This window comes from Sorex araneus, chromosome X, assembly GCF_027595985.1.
Source record: "Sorex araneus isolate mSorAra2 chromosome X, mSorAra2.pri, whole genome shotgun sequence".
NCBI lineage: Eukaryota > Metazoa > Chordata > Mammalia > Eulipotyphla > Soricidae > Sorex > Sorex araneus.
This window is the reverse complement of record NC_073313.1, coordinates 22111880-22133730: the sequence shown is the minus strand read 5'-3', so window position 1 is coordinate 22133730 and position 21851 is coordinate 22111880. Positions and strand designations below refer to the sequence as shown.

General features: G+C 40.2%; 1 protein-coding gene across 2 annotated transcripts in view; it reads right to left on the bottom strand.

The window, feature by feature from the left end:
* The window catches only part of PHEX (phosphate regulating endopeptidase X-linked), a 256340-nt gene that overhangs the window by 16369 nt on the left and 218120 nt on the right, over positions 1–21851 (bottom strand). For both annotated transcript variants that reach the window (XM_004612239.3, XM_012933584.2), the window contains exons 16-18: positions 11078–11132; positions 6328–6395; positions 2394–2524 (exon numbers count right to left, since the gene is read on the bottom strand). In XM_004612239.3, the coding sequence (XP_004612296.1) occupies positions 2394–2524; positions 6328–6395; positions 11078–11132 (254 nt within the window). The remainder of the gene's footprint in view (positions 1–2393; positions 2525–6327; positions 6396–11077; positions 11133–21851) is intronic.

Here is a 21851-nt window from a genome sequence, read left to right as displayed (position 1 = left end):
ACTGCCTTGAAAAGTGATGCAGGATAGAAACGTGGGAACTATTTTTAAGAGAGGAATATGACTGTATGTGGGCCACATCTGGTGGTGCCCGGGGGCTATTCCAGCCTCTGTGCTCAGTATGACCCTTGGTGACGCTTAGAGTACCATAGGGTGTGCCAGGAATCAGACCAGGGTCAACTACATGTAAGACAAGAGTCTTACCCCTTTGACTATCTCTCTGGTTATATTTATTTGTTCATTTTTGGGCCACACCAAACAGTGCTCATGGTAACTCCTGTTGAGGCTCAAAGGACCATATTTGGTGCCAGAGACGAACCAGAATTGGCCACATATTTTATTCTTTCTCCAACCAGATGTATTTTAGGTGATCATAAATTGGAAATAAAACTCAATAAACAGGGGCTGGAGCGATAGCACAGCGGGTAGGGCGTTTGCCTTGCACGCGGCCGACCCGGGTTCGATTTCCAGCATCCCATATGGTCCCCTGAGCACCGCCAGGAGTAATTCCTGAGTGCAGAGCCAAGAGTAACCTCTGTGCATCACCAGGTGTGACCCAAAAAGCAAAAAAAATAAAACCTCAATAAACAATTGCCCTTTCATGTTTAATTAATGGGAGTGTGAAACAGTATAACTTTATTGTGACACTATGCTGTGTGTTATTTAGTGTAAACTATAAATAGGTTATTTAGTGTAACCTATTCTGTAGGGAAGAGAAGAACATGTTCATAGAAGGATATTTGTTGTAGCAGCATTTACTGAGGAAAACTAATCAGAGACAAAGTATAACCCTCAACAAGAGAGTGGAATGTTATAGTAGATTCACACTATGGAATTTTAGGCAGCTTCTTAAATCAGTGAACTAAAAAAAGGTGTGTGTGTTTCTCTGTGTGTATAGGTGCACACATGCACACGCACATATGTCTGTCTATACAGGAGGATGAGGAAGAGCACATCAAGATGATTATTATGAATTACAACAAGAAGGGAATGGGAAAGTGATGAGAGAGAAAGAGGAAGGTGATGGAGGGAGAGATAAAAAGAAACAATTACAATAGCCAGAATCTGGAAAAAATCCAAGTGCCCAAGAACAGATGACTGGTTAAAGAAACTTTGGTACATCTATACAATGGAATACTATGCAGCTGTTAGAAAAGATGAAGTCATGAACTTTGCATATAAGTGGATCAACATGGAGAGTATCATGCTGAGTGAAATGAGCCAGAAAGAGAGGAACAGACATAGAAAGATTGCACTCATCTGTGGAATATAAAATATCAGAGTAGGAGACTAACACCCAAGAATAGTAGTATATAATAGCAGGAGGTTGGCTCCATAGCTTGGAAGCTGGCCTCATATGCTGGAGGAAAGTCATCCCAAATAGAGAAGGGAACACCAAGTAAAATGTGATTGGAGATCCCGCGCGGGAAGGGAGATACGTGCTGAAAGTGGACTAGTGACTGAACATGATGGCCACTCAATACCCCTATTGCAAACCACAACACCCAAAAGGAGAAAGAGAAAACAAATCGGAATGCCCTGCCACAGAGGCGGGGTGGGATGGGGTCATGGGATTGGTGGGTGGGAGAGATACTGGTTTTTTTGGTGGTGGAGAATGGACACTGGTGGAGGGATGGGCTCTCGAACATTGAATGAGGGAAAAACAAGCACGAAAATGTGTGAGTCTGTAACTATACCCTCACTGTGATTCACTAATTTAAAAATTAAAAAAAAAGAAAAAAAACATTTCACATGCACACTAAAGAACATATAAAATTTAAAATTTGTCTTTGGGGAAATTATATAATAGAAAATAAACATGATAAAAATTACATTTAATTGCTCAAACTTATATCTAAGAACTCCTAACCACTTCGGTCTCCTTAGTTCAAATTAGTATGGTATGATTTCAATGAATTAAATTTAAGCAATAAGTTGGGGAAAAAACTTGTTTTAAATATGGGATATAAATTTTAAAAATACATTTCTCTTTGCTAAAAAATTCTCTACATTAATCTGAATCTAGGAGAACAAGTTAATGCTTAAAGCTGTTATTTTCAAATTTTACCTTGTGTCAGAATCACATGAGGGCTTGTAAAAAATAGTGCTAGACTGAGACAAGACAGTACAGATTCCAGGTCAGTAGGACAGAAGAAGAACTTAATAATTTGTGTTTCGGGCGGAGAGATAGTATAACAAGTAAACACTTGCATCGTGCATGGCCAACCTTGGGTCCAATTCCCGGCCCCGCAGATCATTCCTGAGCACAAAGTAAATGTTCCCAAAGGACACTGAAACTTTAGACTGGGCTGGGAACCACACTTTGAGAACCAATGTTCTAAAGCAATCTCATGTTCAAATGAGAGAAGATGCCCCGTAACCACAGTTATACTCACATTTAAGCCAGCTTTTCTCCAGTAATAATTGCTGTACTGATTAATCATACACTTTGTTTTTTCCTTAAACTTTTCTTCTGAGTCAATTGACCACCAAGGATCCATGTTTCCATTCTTATCGTATTTTCTACCTAACAAAGAAAAAAGTCAACCGATATTTGTTTTATTCAAGGAAATGAATTCCTTCAATCTTCTGTCCCCTCATTTCAATAGGCTTAGAAAGAAGACTCCCAGTTATGGCTCCTGCCTTCTCTCCAGTGTTAGAGACTAATTGTTAAAGTGGGGCAAAGGAAAAAGAGGATGAGGTTTCTAAGGAATAAAGAACATTTTTTTAAATGGTCCGTCAAATAATCCTACATATTGTTCTTTATCAATCATGGGTTCTTTATTTTCACCTGATTTGACCCCATCTGTTCCCTGAATTTTGAAGCAAAATGGCTATATTCAGAAAGGCCATGGAGGAAGTCGGAGCATTACAATCAGTGAAATTTCAAAATGATCCATAGGAACAACCCCAATTGAGTCATTCACTTGGTGCCACTACAACCCCTGACTCAGCCCTATAGAAACAGGTTTCTTCCAAGTCGCCAGGAGCCAGGAGACACATAAAACCGCTGTTATGAATCATTTTATAGTCATCAACGTGGATGGAAGGTCCATCTGTCCTGTGACAAGGAAGATTGCTCTAAAAAAGAGAATTGGAAAAAGAATGGAAATCTCCAAAACATGGGGGAAATGTTAGTTATACATGCTTCTCTGGGGCCATAAACTCTTCATTTTCTCTAGATGCCTCCACAAAAAGTTTGAGTGTATTTAACCTACATTCTCTATTTAAGGCAACTATTTGTTTAAATAGAGAATTCTTTGGGGCTGTAGTGATAGTACAGTAAGTAGGGTATTTACCTTGCATGTGGCCGACCTGGGTTGTATCCCCGGCACCCCACATGGTCCCCCAAGAACTGTTAGAAGTAATTTCTTAGTGCACATCCAGGAGTAATCCCTAAACATTGGCAGGTATGTCCCCAAACCCCAAAAATAAATATGGAACTCTTTAATGGACTTACAAGAAAGTCCCCTAAACCAGGATGATAATTGGAATTATCCAGAACACTACAACAAGGCTGGATACCCCCAGCCCTCTGGGACGTCAGAGTCACTGTCCTCCAGCCACCAAACAACCAACCATAACAGAGTTGTTGGGCATATACTTAAATGTGTAATACATTGTTCTAAATATTGGCTACAGAGTATTTATTTCCTACAAGCCTAAGGATTGACTGGATAGAGAAAAATACTTGTTCTAAGTATTACTACTTAAAAAACATTATAATAAGAATTTGTTCTAAGTATTGGATACGGAGAATCATTAGATCCTGTCCTGAGGATCTCCAGAAGATTCTGGGGGAGAACTGTACTTAAATTTCCCAAGTAGAATGGCCTAGAATTTGGGGCAGGAGCGATAGTACGAAGGGTAGGGCGTTTGCCTTACACGCATCCAACCTGGGTTTGATCCCCAGCATCCCATATGGTTCCCCAAGCACCACCAGGAGTAATTCCTGAGTGGTACAGAGCCAGGAGTAACCTTGAGCATCGCTGGGTATGAGCCAAAAAAATTTTAAATGGCCTAGAACCAAACAATCACTACTATCTTTTGTTTCTTAGCTAAGGCTCTCCTCTCAGATAAATCAAATATGCAAAGACCAAACGTAAAGCTCAGGAGATATATATGAGGACAAAACAGCTACCATTTTAACAGGGAGGGAAGCAAAAAGTCCTAGGTGGTGAAAGAGGGATTGGTTGGAACTTAGGAAGAATTATCCAGAAGAAGCAGCAGTCAGGTGTCTGGGGCATGGGTAGGCACCCAGAAAAGGGTTACCACAGATATAGAAGAAAATGGGGCCTCTACACAATGCTGCTTTGGGCCAGCTGTGATCTTAAGTAGCTGTAAACCATTGTGTTGATATGTATGTAATAGTAATTTGCTGCTAATTCATAAACTTGGGAGATTTCATGTGGCTGTCCAATAATTATCCAAGCTGAAAGACGGAACCAGAGCAATAGCACAACAGGTAGGGAATTTGCCTTGCATGCAGCTGACCCGGGTTTGATATCTGGCATTCCATATGGACCCCGGAGCACCACCAGGAGTAATTCCTGAGTGAAGAACCCAGAGTAATCCCTCAGCATCTCTGGGTGTAACCCAAACGGCAAAATAATAAAAAATGAAAATTTTTAAAAGGGTGTGCTGATTTAAAATGACAGTGATGCTGCCAAAAATTACAGATATACCTATCTTCAGGCAGGAAGACGCTGGGGTCTTCTCAGGATGGAGGTGGGTACCCTCTCCGTACGCCACCCCTACTTGTGGATGCCCTGGCAGTCACACCCACATCCCACAACATTTGTCACCATGTAAAACTCATGGCCCCGTTAAATATTCTGTTGTTCCTAGATCATGTGGCCTCATTCACAGCTGTGCAATAGCTCCAAATTCTACAATACTGACACCCTCGTCGGAGCACACCAACTTAGATGAGAAAGTAACATAGAGGCCAACTAAGCAAGGCTGGAGCAATAGCACAGGGGGTGGGGTGTTTGCCTTGCACATGGCCAAGCCGGCGGGTTCTATCCCTGGCATCCCATATAGTCCCCTGAGCACCTCCAGGAGTAATTCCTGAGTGCAGAGCCAAGAGTAACTTCTGAGCATAGCTGGGTGTGACCCAAGAAGAAGAAAAAAAATCCAACTAAGCTTGATAAACATAAACATTAACACAGAAGGTTCAACTAGCAATGAACAGCTCAGTAAATCCTCAGATGAGGACTTAATGTGATGAATATAACAATTTTTCACAAAATTTCTTTTACTGAAGTATTTTTATAACTCCATTAACCATTAAGTAGGAACAAGCAATATAAAATAACATTTTGTGTCTGCTAAGGAAGCAGGCTTGAGGGATGGTTGAAAAATGGGGGCAATGGTGGAAGGAAGGTCACACTTGTCGTTGGATTAGTGTTGGAGTACTGAATGCCTGTAAAAATGTATCATGAACAACCTGTAATCACAATGTTTAAATAATGGGTAAAAATAAAATAGTGACTCCCAAAGAGTCATGTTTTTCTTCAGTTGGTGCCATATCCTGATTTTTTGCTTATATTTCATCAGGATAAATAGCATATTATATATTATGCATTGTACATTAATAGAAATTATAAAATTCTTAATATAAGCCATTGAAGATAAATACAGAGATTAAGCATTGTATAATACTGGAAACCATCCAGCCAAACTCCAGAGTTCTAATTCACTGAGTCTAACTTGGCAGCTTTTTGAAGCAAAACTCATACCTCCAGAGAGAATATCTCTCAAGATAGTGAATAAAGAAATGACAAAGGGGTGAAGTTATAAAGCAATTCCTAAAAATACTAAAACTGCTACAATTCTGATCAAAATGCAAAGCTAATTTCACTGATATTATGAGTCCTTTTCCCTACAAAATCACCAGTGGGAATGATTAATTTATTGTGAGCTATCACAGCAAGATACAAACAAACATGTTCAATCAGAAACCATGCTGCTTTAGATACCCTTCAGTTCATGATGACATCACTAGGCAAAGATAGTATATATAGCACTGTCGTCCGGTTGTTCATCAATTTGCTCGAGTGGGCACCAGTAACATCTCCATTGTGAGACTTGTTAGTTTTTGACATATCGAGTACGCCACAGTAGCTTGCCAGACTCTGCCATGTGGGCAGGATACTCTAGGTAGCTTGCCAGGCTCTCCAAGAGGGATGGGGGAATTGAACCCAGGTTGGCTGCATTCAAGACAAATGCCCTACCCGCTGTGCTGTCGCTCCATAGTAACAACAATAAATGACCACATAGTTAATACCATTGTGAAAGCAACAGCTTGTACAATGAACGACTACTTACCATTATTGTCAAATCCATGTGTAAACTCATGTCCAACAATTACTCCTATAGCACCATAACTCAGGGATCTAGAGCATAAATAATTGGAAAAATGACAAACTTAGAAACTCAGAGCATAATTCCATAATTTCTTTCAATGCAAGTGAAGCTATCACAGTCTTAGTGCTATAATTAATAATAACAACAATCTTATAACCCTACCTATAAACTTATCTCAAAAACTGAAACATGCCCTTACTAATTGAAACTGATAGAGAACATATAAATTCTAAGAGTGTCATTTTGACCATGGATGGACCTTAGTGTCCTGTGAAAACAGCAGGGTGTGAAAGGTCCTCTCTGTAAAGCTAGCATTTCTTTTTTATAATTGAATGACTGTAAAATGACCCTTACAAAGCTGTTCATGATTAGGTTTCAGTCACACAATGTTCCAATACCCATCCCTCCACCAGTGCACATTTCCCAATACCAGTGTTCCCAGGTTCTCTCCCATCAGCCCCACCCTCAACCCCCAGCCTGCCTCTATGACAGGCACCTTCTTTCTCTATCTCCCTCTCTTTCTCTCTCCTTTTGGAAATTATGATTTGCAATATTGATACTGAAAGGTTATCAAGAATATCCCTTTATCTACTTTTAACACTGAGTTCTTGTATAGATATTATTGTCATACTGGTCTCTTCTCTATCTTTTTTTAATATATATTTTTTGCTGTTTTTTTTGGGGGGTCACATGAGGCAATGCTTAGGGGTTACTTCTGGTGGTACTCAGGGAACCATATGAGATGCTGGGGATTGAGCCTGAGTAGGCCACATGTAAGGCAAACATCCTACCTATTATACTATCGTTCTGGCCCTCTCCATCTCACTTACCCTCTGCCACACAAACACTTGTGGTTGATTCCAACCATTGACCAGTCCTCCTAGTCCCTGTTTTCCCTGACCATGGATATTAGTCTACAATTTATTGTTTTATATACCACAAATTAATGCAGTCCTTCTATATCTGCCCTCTTCCTCTGATTCATTTCCCTCAGCGGGACACTTTCCATGTCCATTCATTTATAGGCAAATTTCATGACCTCATTTTTCCTAACAGTTGCATAGTATTCCATTGTATAGATGTGCCATTATTTCTTTATCCATTTGTCTATTCTCAGGCACTCAGGTTGTTTCCAGATTCTGGCTATTGTGAATATCACTTATTCTTTATCTGGTTACCTGTTGAAATATCACTACAAATTTGAAAGTTCAATTGTCTGCTAAATATAGGCATAAGAAATTGAATAAGTAGAGATTAAGTCTGAGCACTCCGCCTTCAATGACAGTCACATTTCTCTGCTTCTGTGACAAACAAGCTCACAACCCAAGAGCAGATGTTGTAAAGCCTTAACCAGATTTGGAAAGCTATATTATTTCTCTTCATCTCAGAAGAATAGTGTGATCAATTACTGACAAATGCATCAAGCTCTGAATGTGTGTGCCCCCCTACTTCCTGTTAGGAAGTAGGTGTGTGCTTCTGTTTCCTTCATCTGATTAGCCTTGGTCTTGCTGGGACTAACAAACGGAAGTAGAGGTGCTGGGAGTGACTTTTGGATCTAGGCCTGGAAACACCTTGTAGCTTCCATTTTGTTCCCCCTTGGAAAGGGAACTGCCACTTTCATTAACCATAAAAGAAAAGTTGCATTAATCAGAGAGAACAAGAGAGAGAAGGGGACAGGACCAATTGAAGAGAGCAAAACATGCCAAAAGTTGTCTCAAAGCAGACAAAAGTTCTAAAAGCAGAGAGAAGGCCAACCAGGCCCCAAGCAAGGCCCTGGTCATTTGAGACAGCGCAACTAGGGTATCAGACACGTGAGCAAACTAATTTTAGATCCTCAAGCCCCAGTTCACCTTTCCAACTTATCTCTGCTGAGTCCTGCCCAAACGTCAGAAGCATGACCCAATCAGTGATTGTTTAGTAGTGCTTTGTTACATAGAAATAGATAACTGAAACCAAGCATATTGATGATATATGAAGAAACCAATGATGGGGTTTCCATATGTGTATTTGGGATCTTCTCTCTCAACTACAAGTTTTTTGTAAGGCCAAACCCTTCTCTCCTTGATCACAACTCAATCCTGTGACCCATTTCACAGTAAGAAAGTAACCATTGTTTAACTGATTAAGTTCACCAATTGATGCAAGTGACAGATCTATATGTAACAAATTTTAGTCATTTAACATATGGATGAGGGTTATAGACAATTTAAGAGCCTTGTTATGACAATGCTTTCTGAGATCTGCAATTATGCTAAAAATATTTCACAGTTGGTTCCTGACATGCAACAGCAAAGCCACCCAGCAAACAGATAGGACCCTTAAGTGGAAGGAATGAAAATTTTTGAAGCAACATGTTATTAAGGGACATAATGATCCTTAACATGCTAATTGTTTGTCTCAACTATACCCAAGGAAGTGCTGTAAGATTTAATTTTTCCCCTTGGTATCAATTCTTTCCTTTGTTATTTCTTTCCTGCAAGGTAATTTGCATTTGAAAAAATGCTCCCTACTGTTTTTTCCATCATTGTAAACCTTCGTTAAAGAAGAGTAAAATTATGCATTTCAGTCATACCAGTGTGGGACAAACTTGTAGTTTTATGTAGTGCTAATTTTTGCAGCAGTAGCCATCACTGTATAGCCTATAACATTTCATATTTCCAGGCCTTTCAGCCTTGAGAAAAATACTAAGTCCCCTGCAACCTTCAGTCAATGCTATTGACTGGATGAATTTTAGGAATGAACAGCAGAAGCTTCTAGGAACCGCTCTGCAAAAAAAAAATGTCCCTTAAGAGGGACTCTGCTCTAACCAGTTTCCTATTTGCAAAGGGTAATAGAGAATTCAGAAAATGATTGAATCATTGTTAAGTTTCTCAGTTGCATAATCACAATCCTTTGGACAAGAGACAAAAAGTAATTTTATGTGACTAAGCCTTACAATAATCATGTTTCATAATACTAAATTCACATATTTCATTTTATCAATGGGCATTATTTAAATTAGCATGTCATTAAAAAACTCTCCTATGCCTTTTAAAATGTGGATGGCCAGAAATAAAATGACTCCTGCAGAGAAAAATATAGCCTTCCAAAAATAAAATGGGGAAGACGTGAATTTTTCCACCTACTCAGTTTCTCTTTTGTTCTTAATACTCCATGGATTTAATAGATGCATCAGTTTTGCTGTCAGCAATGAAATAACCATTCTTCTGTCTGAAGCAACCACAATCTCATGCTGTCATTATGTTAGGGCCATTCTATGCGTGAACAGGGAAATTATCAAACTCTCAAAGTTGAAGTAATCTTATGGCCATTTGGTTCAACAGAACATTTGTACTTCAATTCCTGTCACAGGGTCTGCTTCTGAAGCCCAAATCAAAACACTGCACCATATTTCACTGTTTTTATATATGTGAGGGCCTGCATCTTTGTAACATGCATGATCAAATCTAAGTTGTCAACTACCTACACCAAAACACAAGTCAATCCTCTAAAATCAAGACTAAACTTTCTATGCAGATAAAGGCAGATAGTAAAAGTAAAAGGGTGATCTTGAACTGATACGTGGCTCACTGGTTGAGCCTAAGGCTTAGATGTATCTGACTTGATCCCCAGCACTACAAAAAATTAATTAAAATGGTGATATTTACAATGGTTATTACCAAAATTTGTTATACACATCAATATTAATTTCCTATAAACTTAATGATGTAGAGGGGAGGTATCTCTATATATCTAAATCACTAGACCAAATAATACTAAAAGCATGGATCCCAAACGACAATAATTAAAATTTAAAATGTATCTGTCAAGAAGTCAGGTTGTGGGGTGGGTGGAATCCTGGGGTCATGGGTATTGGAGGTGGGAACATTAGCCTGAAACATTATTGTTAACAACTTTGCAAGTCCCAGTTATCTACATAAAAAATAAGGATACCCTAATTCCAATTGTATCAGTTTTGACTAGTTCTATAGCTACTTAGGTAATATTCCTAAAGACTAATCTGATTATCTTTTTCACTTGATAAAAACTTCAATCTTAGGAGCAAGTATAGGAAGTAATGCACTTGCCTTACACATGGTCAATGCTGGCACCATATATGTCCCCAGATCAAAACTGGGAGTAATCTTTGAGTTTATAGCCAGGAATAAACCTTGAGCACAGCCAAGTGTGGCTAAAAAAATCCCACAAATCTTCCATCATTACTATTCCCTGTTGAAGATCAGGTTCTTTATCTGACTCAGAGCCCTCCAGTATCAAACCTCAACCTTCATTTACAGACTTCTTTTCTACTACCTCCATTCATGTACCCATAAGACTAGCCAAACCAGAGTATTTGCAATTCTATAAGCCCTTTGCCTTTTTTTCATTCACATTGTTGCTTTCCTCTGAAATGGTTTTAGACCCATCACCATCAACTCAAATCCTAATAAACCTTCAAAAGCCATTTGTAGTAAGAGTCAATGCATAAGTGAGCTCATGCATAGAAGTAAAAGCTACTGTGAATAATTTTGCCTTCCTGATCAGTCATACCGCTTAGAATGAGAATCCAGAAAACCAACATATTGAGAGAGGGTAACTTGCATCGGGTTTGAAGTCTTCTTTTCGCTCAACAACCAGAGGATTTGGTTTTGGTTTTGCTTTTCTTGCCATTATACTTCATGCTCTGCAGAAGCAGCATGCCAATAACTGGTTTCTTTACTAATTTACTTACCGAGGATATTCTGTTCCCCAAAAGAAAGGTTTCTGGAGCTCTCCCGCTGGAAATCCTGGGAGAAAAATAAATAAACATGTAAGGGATACAGAAATATTGATTCTGTGGTGAGTACCTGGTTCCAGCTTTGTCCTTGAGGTTTCAAGGGCCCATCTGAAAGTACTCCTCGTAGAGCCACAAGTCAACTGCTTGGGGATTATATTAATTCAACAGAATTTGAAGTACACTGCACAGGGTTCAAAGAAGTCATTTTGCATTGGCAGTTCCTGCCTGCTGCGAACTGGGCTCTTTCATACACAGCATGCACAAGCAGCTTCCCCACATCCAGAAAGGGCCAGTTTCACAGCACTCACACAAGCCCCCTCCCGTGCAGAATGGCCCTGAGCTGCACTTATTGCTATTATCCTGAAACTGTTAGTAATTTAATCTTTAAATTAGATTTCTAGAGGAGAAGCGAGCATGTACGGGGCCAATACAGCACCATATCTGCACACCCACGGTTCCAAGATGCCTCACTCCCGTACAGCATCATGATACTCCCTAGAAGCAGAAAACTCCAATAGATCCACAACACATAAGTGTTTAGTGAAGCTCAGATCAAGTTCAAAGTAAATGTTTTACTTCCAGGTTCGGGTAGATGGAGATTATGGCAACCCCCAGCATATACTCTTCCCTTGGAACCAGAATTTGCTTTTATTGACAAAAAAAGGCAAGGGTAGTCTAGGAAACATGATTTCACACACAAATTAAATGTTCTTATCTTTGGCACTAGAGAGATAGTACAGCAGGTAAGGAACTTGCCTTGCATGCAGCCAGCCTGGGTTTAATCATTGGCCTCACATATGGTCCTTCAAGGAAGGAGAGATTCCTGAGCACTGTCATTGAACATTTTGTTCTGCTTTGGGGGGGGGAGGCACACTTGGCAGTGCTCAGGTCCTGGAAGTAACACACTTACCTTGAACTTGATCTGAGCACTTTACTTCGAAGTGAAACGATAATTCATAACTTATATATACATATATATTTCTTATATCTTCTTAATAATATGACAGTGAGCCCCTGCCCATACTCAACATTTTGCCAGCAAAGAAAAGGCCCAACTCCACAACTAATCTCAAACAGAACATGATGCTACCCAATCTTCCCAGGTAGACAGTGCCAGGCTGAAAATTCTGGGGCCTTCTGGGAATATGAGCAGATAGATTCCCCTTTCTACCTGAAGGCACCGCAGCCCACAAGCCTATTTGACACCCTTCAACATAGAAATGGTCCAGCACCTCAACTGAACCTCATCAATCTGCCAAGTCATCAAACTTTCAGCTTCACAGATGCCAGACTGTGTGGCCACATACATGCATATGCATACTATGAACACCTCCAAAGTTCACAGTACCGTCAGCACAGTTGGATCACAGCAAATCTGATGAAAAAGTTGCATTGAAGACCACCAAGGTCAAAGAGTGAAACAATAATACAGAAGGCTCAACTAGCAAGAGCAAGAACAGGAAACCCTTAGTGACTTCAGTAACACTATTGTGAGATGTAACAACTATCACAAATTGACTTTCATTGGTAAAAGTTTTGATGATTATAATGGCCCTTGTGTTTTGACAAATAATATGAAATAAATTTGTTTGAGCTTGCTAAAAGGGCAGGCTGGGATGGTAGGTGGGAACCTAGGAACATTGGTAGAGGGAAGGTCATATTGGTAGTGGGATAAGTGTTGGGACATTGAATGACTGAGACAACTGTATTGTGAACAACTTGGTAAATTACAATATTATAATATTTTTTAAATAAAAATATTACAGGAGCTGGAGCGATAGTACAGTGGGGAGGGCGCTTGCCTTGCACGTGGCCGACCCGGGTTCAAATCCCAGCATCCCATATGGTCCCCTGAGCACTGCCAGGAGTAATTCCTGAGTGCAGAGCCAGGAATAACGCTTGTGCATCGCCGGGTGTGACCCAAAAAGCAAATAAATAAATAAATAAATAAATAAAATTAAAAAATAAAAATATTACATTGTGAGATTTCAAGGCGCAAAATCCTTTTCAAGGCGCAAAATCCTAATTGCAAAATAAACAGATCCAGCTTGTTCTTGCCTTCCTCTCATCCTGCTGCTTTCACATAAAGAAAAATACAACTGAGTTTGAAGGGGCAATGTCATATTAGCTTTTTTAGTTCCTACACATTTCCTTAAATATCTTTGGCATATTTACATCAATATTCTACCCTCTCTTTTTTCATGATTACTTTCAGTAAGTCATTCTGATTTGGAGAGAGATATATATGCAAATGTATCACATATAAATGCAAATCACAGCCTTTATATGAAAATTCTCTCTCACACAATATATCATCAAAAAGAAATATTTCCTAATAAGAACAATGATCACAAACCAATGTGATTTAATTATTAAATCCTTATGACTTTCCTGCTTGGTGGTGAGTCCAGCTGGAAGCATTTATGCCCACTGCCAATCTCTTACAGGAAAGCATCTGACATCTGCATGAGTGCCCCCCGCCCCACTTCTGCCACTTTTGCTGAGGCACCCCAGATATCCCACACTCCCCCAATCAGCTGTATGTGCTCAGCTTGTCAAGGCAACAGAATCCAGCACCGGAACCCAGCACTGAGCAACAACAGAATCTGATACCCTGAGGACTGTTGTGTTTTTTTTTTCCTGAAGTAAATAGATGAACAATTGAAGCTGCATTTTTAGAGATGTCAACTGGGGAGAATGATAGTTCTCCCAATAAGCGCCAGCTCAGTACTTTATCTCACTAGTGGGCGAGTTGTATTTGGTAAATATAGAAGTGAAAATAGTTATATGGCCAGGAAATTCTTTTACTTTTAAAGAAACCCCTCCCCACTTTGACAGGCTTGTCCTTATATTTTCTTACAAATCATTTTTATTTCCTCTTGCTCCCCATAGCAGCACTACCTTATCAACAACTTTACACACTTACAGCTCACATTCGTATCAGTAGTTTTAGTGGAGACAGTTTCCTGACGCAAATGGCTTCTCATGGGACAGAGAGAGTACAGAGATTTAGGTGCTTGCCTTGCATACAGTCATCTCTGATTGGGATCTGGCACCAAATGTGGACCTTGTCCCTTGAGCACCACCAGGGGTCATTCCTGAGCACAGAGTCAAAAGTAGCCCCTTGAATACTGTGCATTGTGCCCACCCAAATAAAATCGACTTAAAAACTTAGGATTAAATTTATCTGCAAAAGACTTGCAACAATTTACACTACCGCCAATATGTATGAGTATAGATACATATGTGAATACATGAAAGAAAAGGAAAAAAATAAAGATACAATATTGGATTGGCACACGTTAATTTCTTCCAGAGTGGGTAACATTGACCTAAGCATAGGAAGCATTTATGGGAGTGTAGCGCAGTGGTAGAGTGCATGTTTTGAATGTTCCATCCTATCGAGCAAAATAATAGTAAGTTCAAAGAGAGTACTGCTGTTTGGAAAAAATTCTAAGAAGCATTATTAAGTGCATAAACAGCATTTGGGACCTGAATGGGGTCTTCTTACATGTGATGCATGTATAAAAGTACTATGTGTCCATACAGTTCATTCTGCCATAACAATTGTATTAAAGTGGCTTGTTATTTTCAATTGATATAATATAGAACAAAACAGGAACATAACTCTAACTTCATACTTGTTTATGTACTGTGTGTTCATGAGAAATGCTAGATGAAAGCAAAAATTGCATCCAAATGAGCTAAGTCACACACACAAAAATATAAAAAAGTACACATCTCGAATGGGCTGGCTTCTGCAATTCACAGCAAGATCCAAGCCATACCCACCCACATCTGGTGTTAGAACTTCTCTTCTCACTTTGGAATATCTACTTAATGGGATACTATGCAGGGGTTAGAAAAAGATGAAGTCATGAAGTTTTCATATAGGTAGATCAACATGTAAAGTATAATGTTAAGTGAAATGAGTCAGAAAGAGAGGGACAGACATAGAAAGATTGCACTCATTTATGGAATATAAAGTAAATAGTGGATGTCATGATGCTATACTTAGAAAATCCTAAAAACTCTACAAAAAAAGCTCCTAGAAACAATAGGTTTGTATAGTAAAGTGGCAGTCTACAAAATCAACACCCAAAAGTCCATGGCTTTCCTATATACAAATAGTGAAAAAGAAGAAAGAGATATTAAAAAAATCCCCTTCACAACAGTGCCTCAGAAAATCATGTACCTTGGAATCAGCTTAATAAAGAGGTGAAGGACCTATACAAAGAAAATTACAAAACAGTACTTCAATAAATAAAAGAGAAATATCCCCTGCTCATGGATAGGGATAAATAACGTTGTCAAAATTGCAATACTCCCCAAAGTATTATACAGATTCAATGCAGTCCCTATAAGGATACTCATGACATTTTTCAACAAAATAGATCAAACTCTCCTGAAATTCATCTGGAACAATAATACCCCAGTAATAACTAAAGCAATTCTTGGAGAACAAAAGATGGGAGGCATCACCCTCCCCAACTTCAAACTCTACTACCAAGCAGTAGTAATTAAAACAGCATGGCATTGGAATAAAAACAGACCCACATATCAATGGAATAGAGTCAAATATCCTGACATAGACCCTCAAATATGTGATCATTTAATCTATGATAAAGGAATAAGGAATATGCAGTGGAGCAAGAAAAGCTTCTTCAACAAGTAGTGCTGGTAAAACTGGGAAGCTACTTGTTAAAAAAAAAGAACTCAAACTTCTACCTAATGCTGTGCACAAAAGTCAGACAAAAATGGTTAAAAACCTTAATATCAGACTGAATCCATAATGCACATGGAAGAAAATGTAGAGAAAACAATGAGGTATCATCTCACACCACAGAGACTGGCATACATCCAAAAGAAGAAGAAAAACCAGTAATAGCATGGATATGGGGAGAAAGAGACTCTAATTCATTGTTGGTGGGAATGTCAACTGGTCCAACCTTTTTTGTAAACAATATGGACATTACTAAAAAATAACTAGAAATTAAGCTCCCATCTGACCCAGCAATACTACTTCTGGGGCCCCAAAACACACATCCAAGTTACCATCTGCACTTCTGTGTTCATTTCAGAACTATTCACAATAACTAGAATCTGGAAACAACTCGAGTGCCCAAGAACAGACAACTGGTTGAAGAAACTATGGTATATATACACACAATTGAATACTATGCCCTATTAGGAAAATTGAAGTCATGAAATTTACTTACAAATGGATGGACATGGAGAGTATCGCGCTAAGTGAAATGAGTCATAAGTGCAGGGACAGGTATAGATGACTGCATTCATTTGTGGGATATAAAAAATAGTATGAGACTAATATCCAAGGCCAGGAAAAACAGGGGCAAGGATGGTCAATGGATGGAAGCTTGCACAGGTGTGCGTTTTGCAAAGGTTAGGATATAGAAGGGACTAGTCAGAAAAAGAGGGATAGACATAGAAAGATTGCACTCATATGTGGAATATAAAGTAACAGAATGGGAGACTAACACCCAAGAACAGTAGAGATAAGTATCGGGAGGATTGCTCCACAGCTTAGAAGCCAGCCTTGCATGTCGGGGAAAAGGTAGCTCAGATAGAGAAGGGACTACCAAGTAAAGGATGCTAGGAGGGCCCATTCGGGATGGCAGATGTGGGCTGAAAGACTATAGACTGAACTTGATGGCCACTTAATACCTCTATTGCAAACCACAACACCCAAAAGGAGAGAGAGAGCAAAAGGGAATGCCCTGCCACAGAGGTGGGGTGTGTGAAGAATGGGGTGGGGGTGGTGGGAGGGATGCTGGGACCATTGGTGGTGGAAAATGGGCACTGGTGGAGGGATGGGTACTCAACCATTGTATGACTGAAATGCAAGTACAAAAGTTTGTAAGACTGTAACTGTATCTCATGGTGATTCACTAATAGAAATTTTTTTAAAAAAGAAGGGACTAGTATGACAATAATAGTTAGAAATGATCACTCTGGACAAGAACTGAGTTTAATGTAGGTAAAGGGATATACATAATAACCTTTCAGCATCTGTACTACAAACCATGATGTCCAAAAGGAGAGAGAGATAAAAGAGAGAGATAAAGTGAGAGTGAGAGAAAGAAAGAGGAAAAGTGCTTGCCACAGAGGCAGGCAAGGGGGCTGGGGTGGGAGGGAAACTGGGTGTATTGGTGGTGGGAAACATACACTGGTGATGGGATGGGTGTTAGATAATTATATAACTGAAACCTGATCGTGGTGGTAGGAATCATTTAAGGACATTAATTCTTAACATGTGTTCCCAGCCTAGCAGCATCACCTGGGCATTTGTTAGCAATGCAAATGATCAGGCTCCACTCCAGAGTTCATTCTGCAATGAATCAGATCTCAGGGATTAGGGTCTGGAATTATCTCTAGGCCTCCAGACTACTTGGGTTCATGCTACTTAAAAATTATGAGTCAGTCTAAGGATTCCCAGTCCTACCTACATGCACATTAGAATCCGCTGGGGAGACTTTTGGAAAGGTTTAGAACTCTAGGTTTGGAAAAACCAAGGAATTTCTAAGAGTTACCTGATGTATAAATTAGCCTGCTTTGTGATCTTCTTTCTACTGTTCAACACCATGCTTATTACATACAGAAAGATGTTTTATTGCAATTTTACAGGCTCTACTTACAAAACCAAACTTTCTGTGGCTTATAAATTATGACCATACAGAAGGACAAAACATGATTTTAATTGCAACAGCCTTGAAAAATCTAGAATCAATGTTAACTCTAAGCAAGCAAGAATAAATGTTATGCCTTATTCAAGATTATTGGGGGCCACGGTGGTACTATGGGAGGTGGGCTGCCTTGCCTGGGACCAACCGGGTTCAATCCCTGGCATTCCATATGGACCCCTGAGTAACCCCTAAGCATAATTCTTAAGTGCGGACCCAGGAGTGATCCCCTCCAAAAAAGATTATCTCTAGTAATCAGATAAGCCAGATTCCATTCTTTTAGAATCTAGGGGGCCATCAGTTAGGACATAGAAATTGCTGCAATTACAAAGCACTTTCCGTTACACATTTTGCTCTAAAGGGAATTCATTGTCATCACTGCTAAGATTAATTGTGGCCTTTTTTCAATTTGGCTTCTTGCAATGGTTTGGTGAATGCCAACCTTCCCCTTTCCAGAAAGTATCAAGTTCTAGCAGCTGTGACTCCTGTCAAGGGATTCAGCAAGATGCCTTAGCCATCTGCTGGCTTCCTGCAGGTAACCTCCTGCCACCATATCTATCAGCCTAGAACTGACAAGCCGAAAGCATTTTCTAAAATCTGCCCTCCATCTTGAAATCTTTTCTTGTCTTTCCAGTCTTTTTCTGCCACAATTACCCTTTTTTATTATAGCTTAATAACACGGTTATAATAGCATTAACATTTTAAGTTCTGATCCTCCACCACTGTCTTTTAAAAAATTATAATAGCTTCAGTTCTATGTTTATCGTAGTTTTTAGGGGGGTCACACCCAGCAATGCACAGGGTTTATTCCTGGCTCATTCACTCAGGAATTACTCCTGGTGTTGCTCGGGGACCATATGTGATGCTGGGAATCGAACTCAGGTCAGCCACTTGCAAGGCAAACACCCTACCCACTGTGCTATAACTCCAGCTCCTATGTTTATCACAGTGTTGACATTCATGGGTTCAAAGTACATAGTTACTTTACCTCACTACCACAAAAATACCCAAGATCCTTCACTAATGCCCTTGTATTAATACCAATCCACCTTATTATTCCCCCCCACTCATGTATTATTCTCATTCTCAGTTCTGCAATCCAATCACCTGGGTTTGTTATCAATTGAGACTGTTTATATCTTTGCTTTACTTCTCTATATACTGCAGATGAGTGAGATCATTGGCACTTGCCCTCCGTCCAGCTAATTTCACTCAGCATGATACACCCCCGGTCCCATCCACATTGCAACAAAATGCATGATTTCATTTTTTCTTGTGGATGCATAGTATTCCATTGTGTGCATATACCACAACTTTTTTTATCCATTTGTTCATTGTTGGACAGTTGGGTTGTTTCCACATCCTGACTATTTTACTGTTTCAGTGAACAGATGTGTGTATACATCTTTTGAATAAATGCTTTTGTGTTCAGAGAATAGAGGAGCAAGGAAAGCCTCTTCAAGAAATGGTGTTGGGAAACTGCATAGCCACACACATAAAAAATAAGATGGGTCCATACCACACACCATACACAAAAGTTAATTCAAGGTGGATTAAAGACCTTGAGATGAGACCATAATCCAGGAAATACCCTGAGAAACATAAAGTAGAACTCTCCAGGATCTGGACTTGAAAGTTGTTTTCAATAATTTGACTCCATTGGCAAAGAAAACAAAAACTAAACATATGGTACCCAAATGAAATTTAAAACTGTTTACATGACAAAGGAAACTTTAAAAAAGACACCCTAACAAAGGGAAGAGTATATCAAAATTATATAGCTCAGTAACAAACAACCCAATAACCCTATCAAAAACTGGGAAGAAGAGATAAACACTTCCATGAAAAGGACATATGATTGCTAATAAGTCTATAAAAAGGTGTACACTGTCGCCTAGTCGGGCCCGTGCTCGGCTCCGGCCGGCCGGGTTTTCGGCCCGGGCGCCCATGCCCCTGCAGAGCCGGTGGATGTGGAACAAGCGGGAACCAGAGACAGCTTTAGGAATTGGGGTTCCAGCAAGTGCCTGCACCCATGTATGGACTGTGAATTAAGCCTTTGCCCCACGCCGGCTAACGGAGGAAAGAACCTTCCTTCTTGGTCTCTCTCCCCTCCGGGAGAAGGCGTGGTGTCCGACATTTTGTGGATCCGTTGAGAAGGTACGAACTTGGTGGCGCGGAAAAAAAAAAAAAAAAGTGTGCTTTGAACTTGAAACAGCCGTGGGATACAGAGCCAGCCCTAGTCGGGCCCGTGCTCGGCTCCGGCCGGCCGGGTTTTCGGCCCGGGCGCCCATGCCCCTGCAGAGCCGGTGGATGTGGAACAAGCGGGAACCAGAGACAGCTTTAGGAATTGGGGTTCCAGCAAGTGCCTGCACCCATGTATGGAGACTGTGAATTAAGCCTTTGCCCCACGCCGGCTAACGGAGGAAAGAACCTTCCTTCTTGGTCTCTCTCCCCTCCGGGAGAAGGCGTGGTGTCCGACATTTTGTGGGTCCGTTGAGAAGGTACGAACTTGGTGGCGCGGAAAAAAAAAAAAAAAGTGTGCTTTGAACTTGAAACAGCCGTGGGATACAGAGCCAGCCCTAGTCGGGCCCGGGCTCGGCTCCGGCCGGCCGGGTTTTCGGCCCGGGCGCCCATGCCCCTGCAGAGCCGGTGGATGTGGAACAAGCGGGAACCAGAGACAGCTTTAGGAATTGGGGTTCCAGCAAGTGCCTGCACCCATGTATGGAGACTGTGAATTAAGCCTTTGCCCCATGCCGGCTAACGGAGGAAATATGTAATTTCTGGCAGAATTTTCCCAGGACTTTATACAGAAATCCAAAACCGCGCGGACGCGGCATTTATAATTGTCATCAATGTGAAAGGGTTCCATTTGAACAGGTCAGACTTGGGGGGGGAAACTCCAAATAATAACAGTAAGTTTTTGTTGAAATATTGAAGGTTCTTAATGTGACAGCCACCTCTGGACTATGAGCTAAGCAAAAGCCCCACGCTGGCCAACGTGGCGTGGAGTACACCATACTATGAGGCGCAGGAAGGGGGATGAGGGGGATAAATTAAAAATATAAAAAAAAAATGGAAAAGGAAAAAGAGAAAAAAAAAGAGAGAGAGAGTTATGTCAACTATAGTGAGTTTTGTGTTGAATTATGGAATGTAATCAAGGTAAAGAAAAAATGAAGTGAAATTCATTAGTTATACAGTAGGGGGTAGGGGTTGGGGGCGGGGGGTAAACTGGGGTTTCTGGTGGTGGAATTTGGGCACTGGTGAAGGGATGGGTGTTTGAATATTTTATAACTGACATATAAACCTGAGAACTTTGTAACTTTCCACATGGTGATTTAATAAAAATTAAAAAAAAAAAAAAAAAAAAAAAAATAGTAAAAAAAAAAAAAGAAAAAGAAAAAAAAAGAACCATACCAGGGAAATAAAGGACATGTTCAAGAGGAACAATAGAAGAATCACCAGTGTCTCTGAAGAATAGAAAAGAAAATTTCAAGAAGAAAAAGTAGTTAAAGAAATCATTGATAAGAATTTCCCAGAGTTTCGCGGGAGGAGTGGGCACTCTCCATCCCCCCACCCCGCAACTCCGAAATGATGCCACACCTGGCCACCGTTTACTTAAACTCCCACACGGCCAGGATCCAGAGACACAGACAAACCTCGGTTTCAAGCAACTTGCTGCATCGACCTCTTCAGACCCCAATTATTAAAGTTTTAGAACTCCTAAAGCACGCAGTCGCTCTCATGGCTGCGCGACATTATATTTCATCCATAACAAACAATACAAAACACAATGTCTAGCATTGCCCTTTCGGCAGGTATGAGTGGTAGTGGGTCTGGTCCCGGAATATCGAAAGTAACTAAAGAAGAGAGAGTATTGTACAAGTTGTCTGCCACACAGGCAGGAGGAGGTGTGAAATGGGGCAAGGGGGGTTTTGGGGATTTTGGTGGTGGATAATGTGCACTGGTGAAGGGATGGGTGTTGCATGACTGTATATCGAAACTCAAATATGAAAGCTTTGTTACTGTAC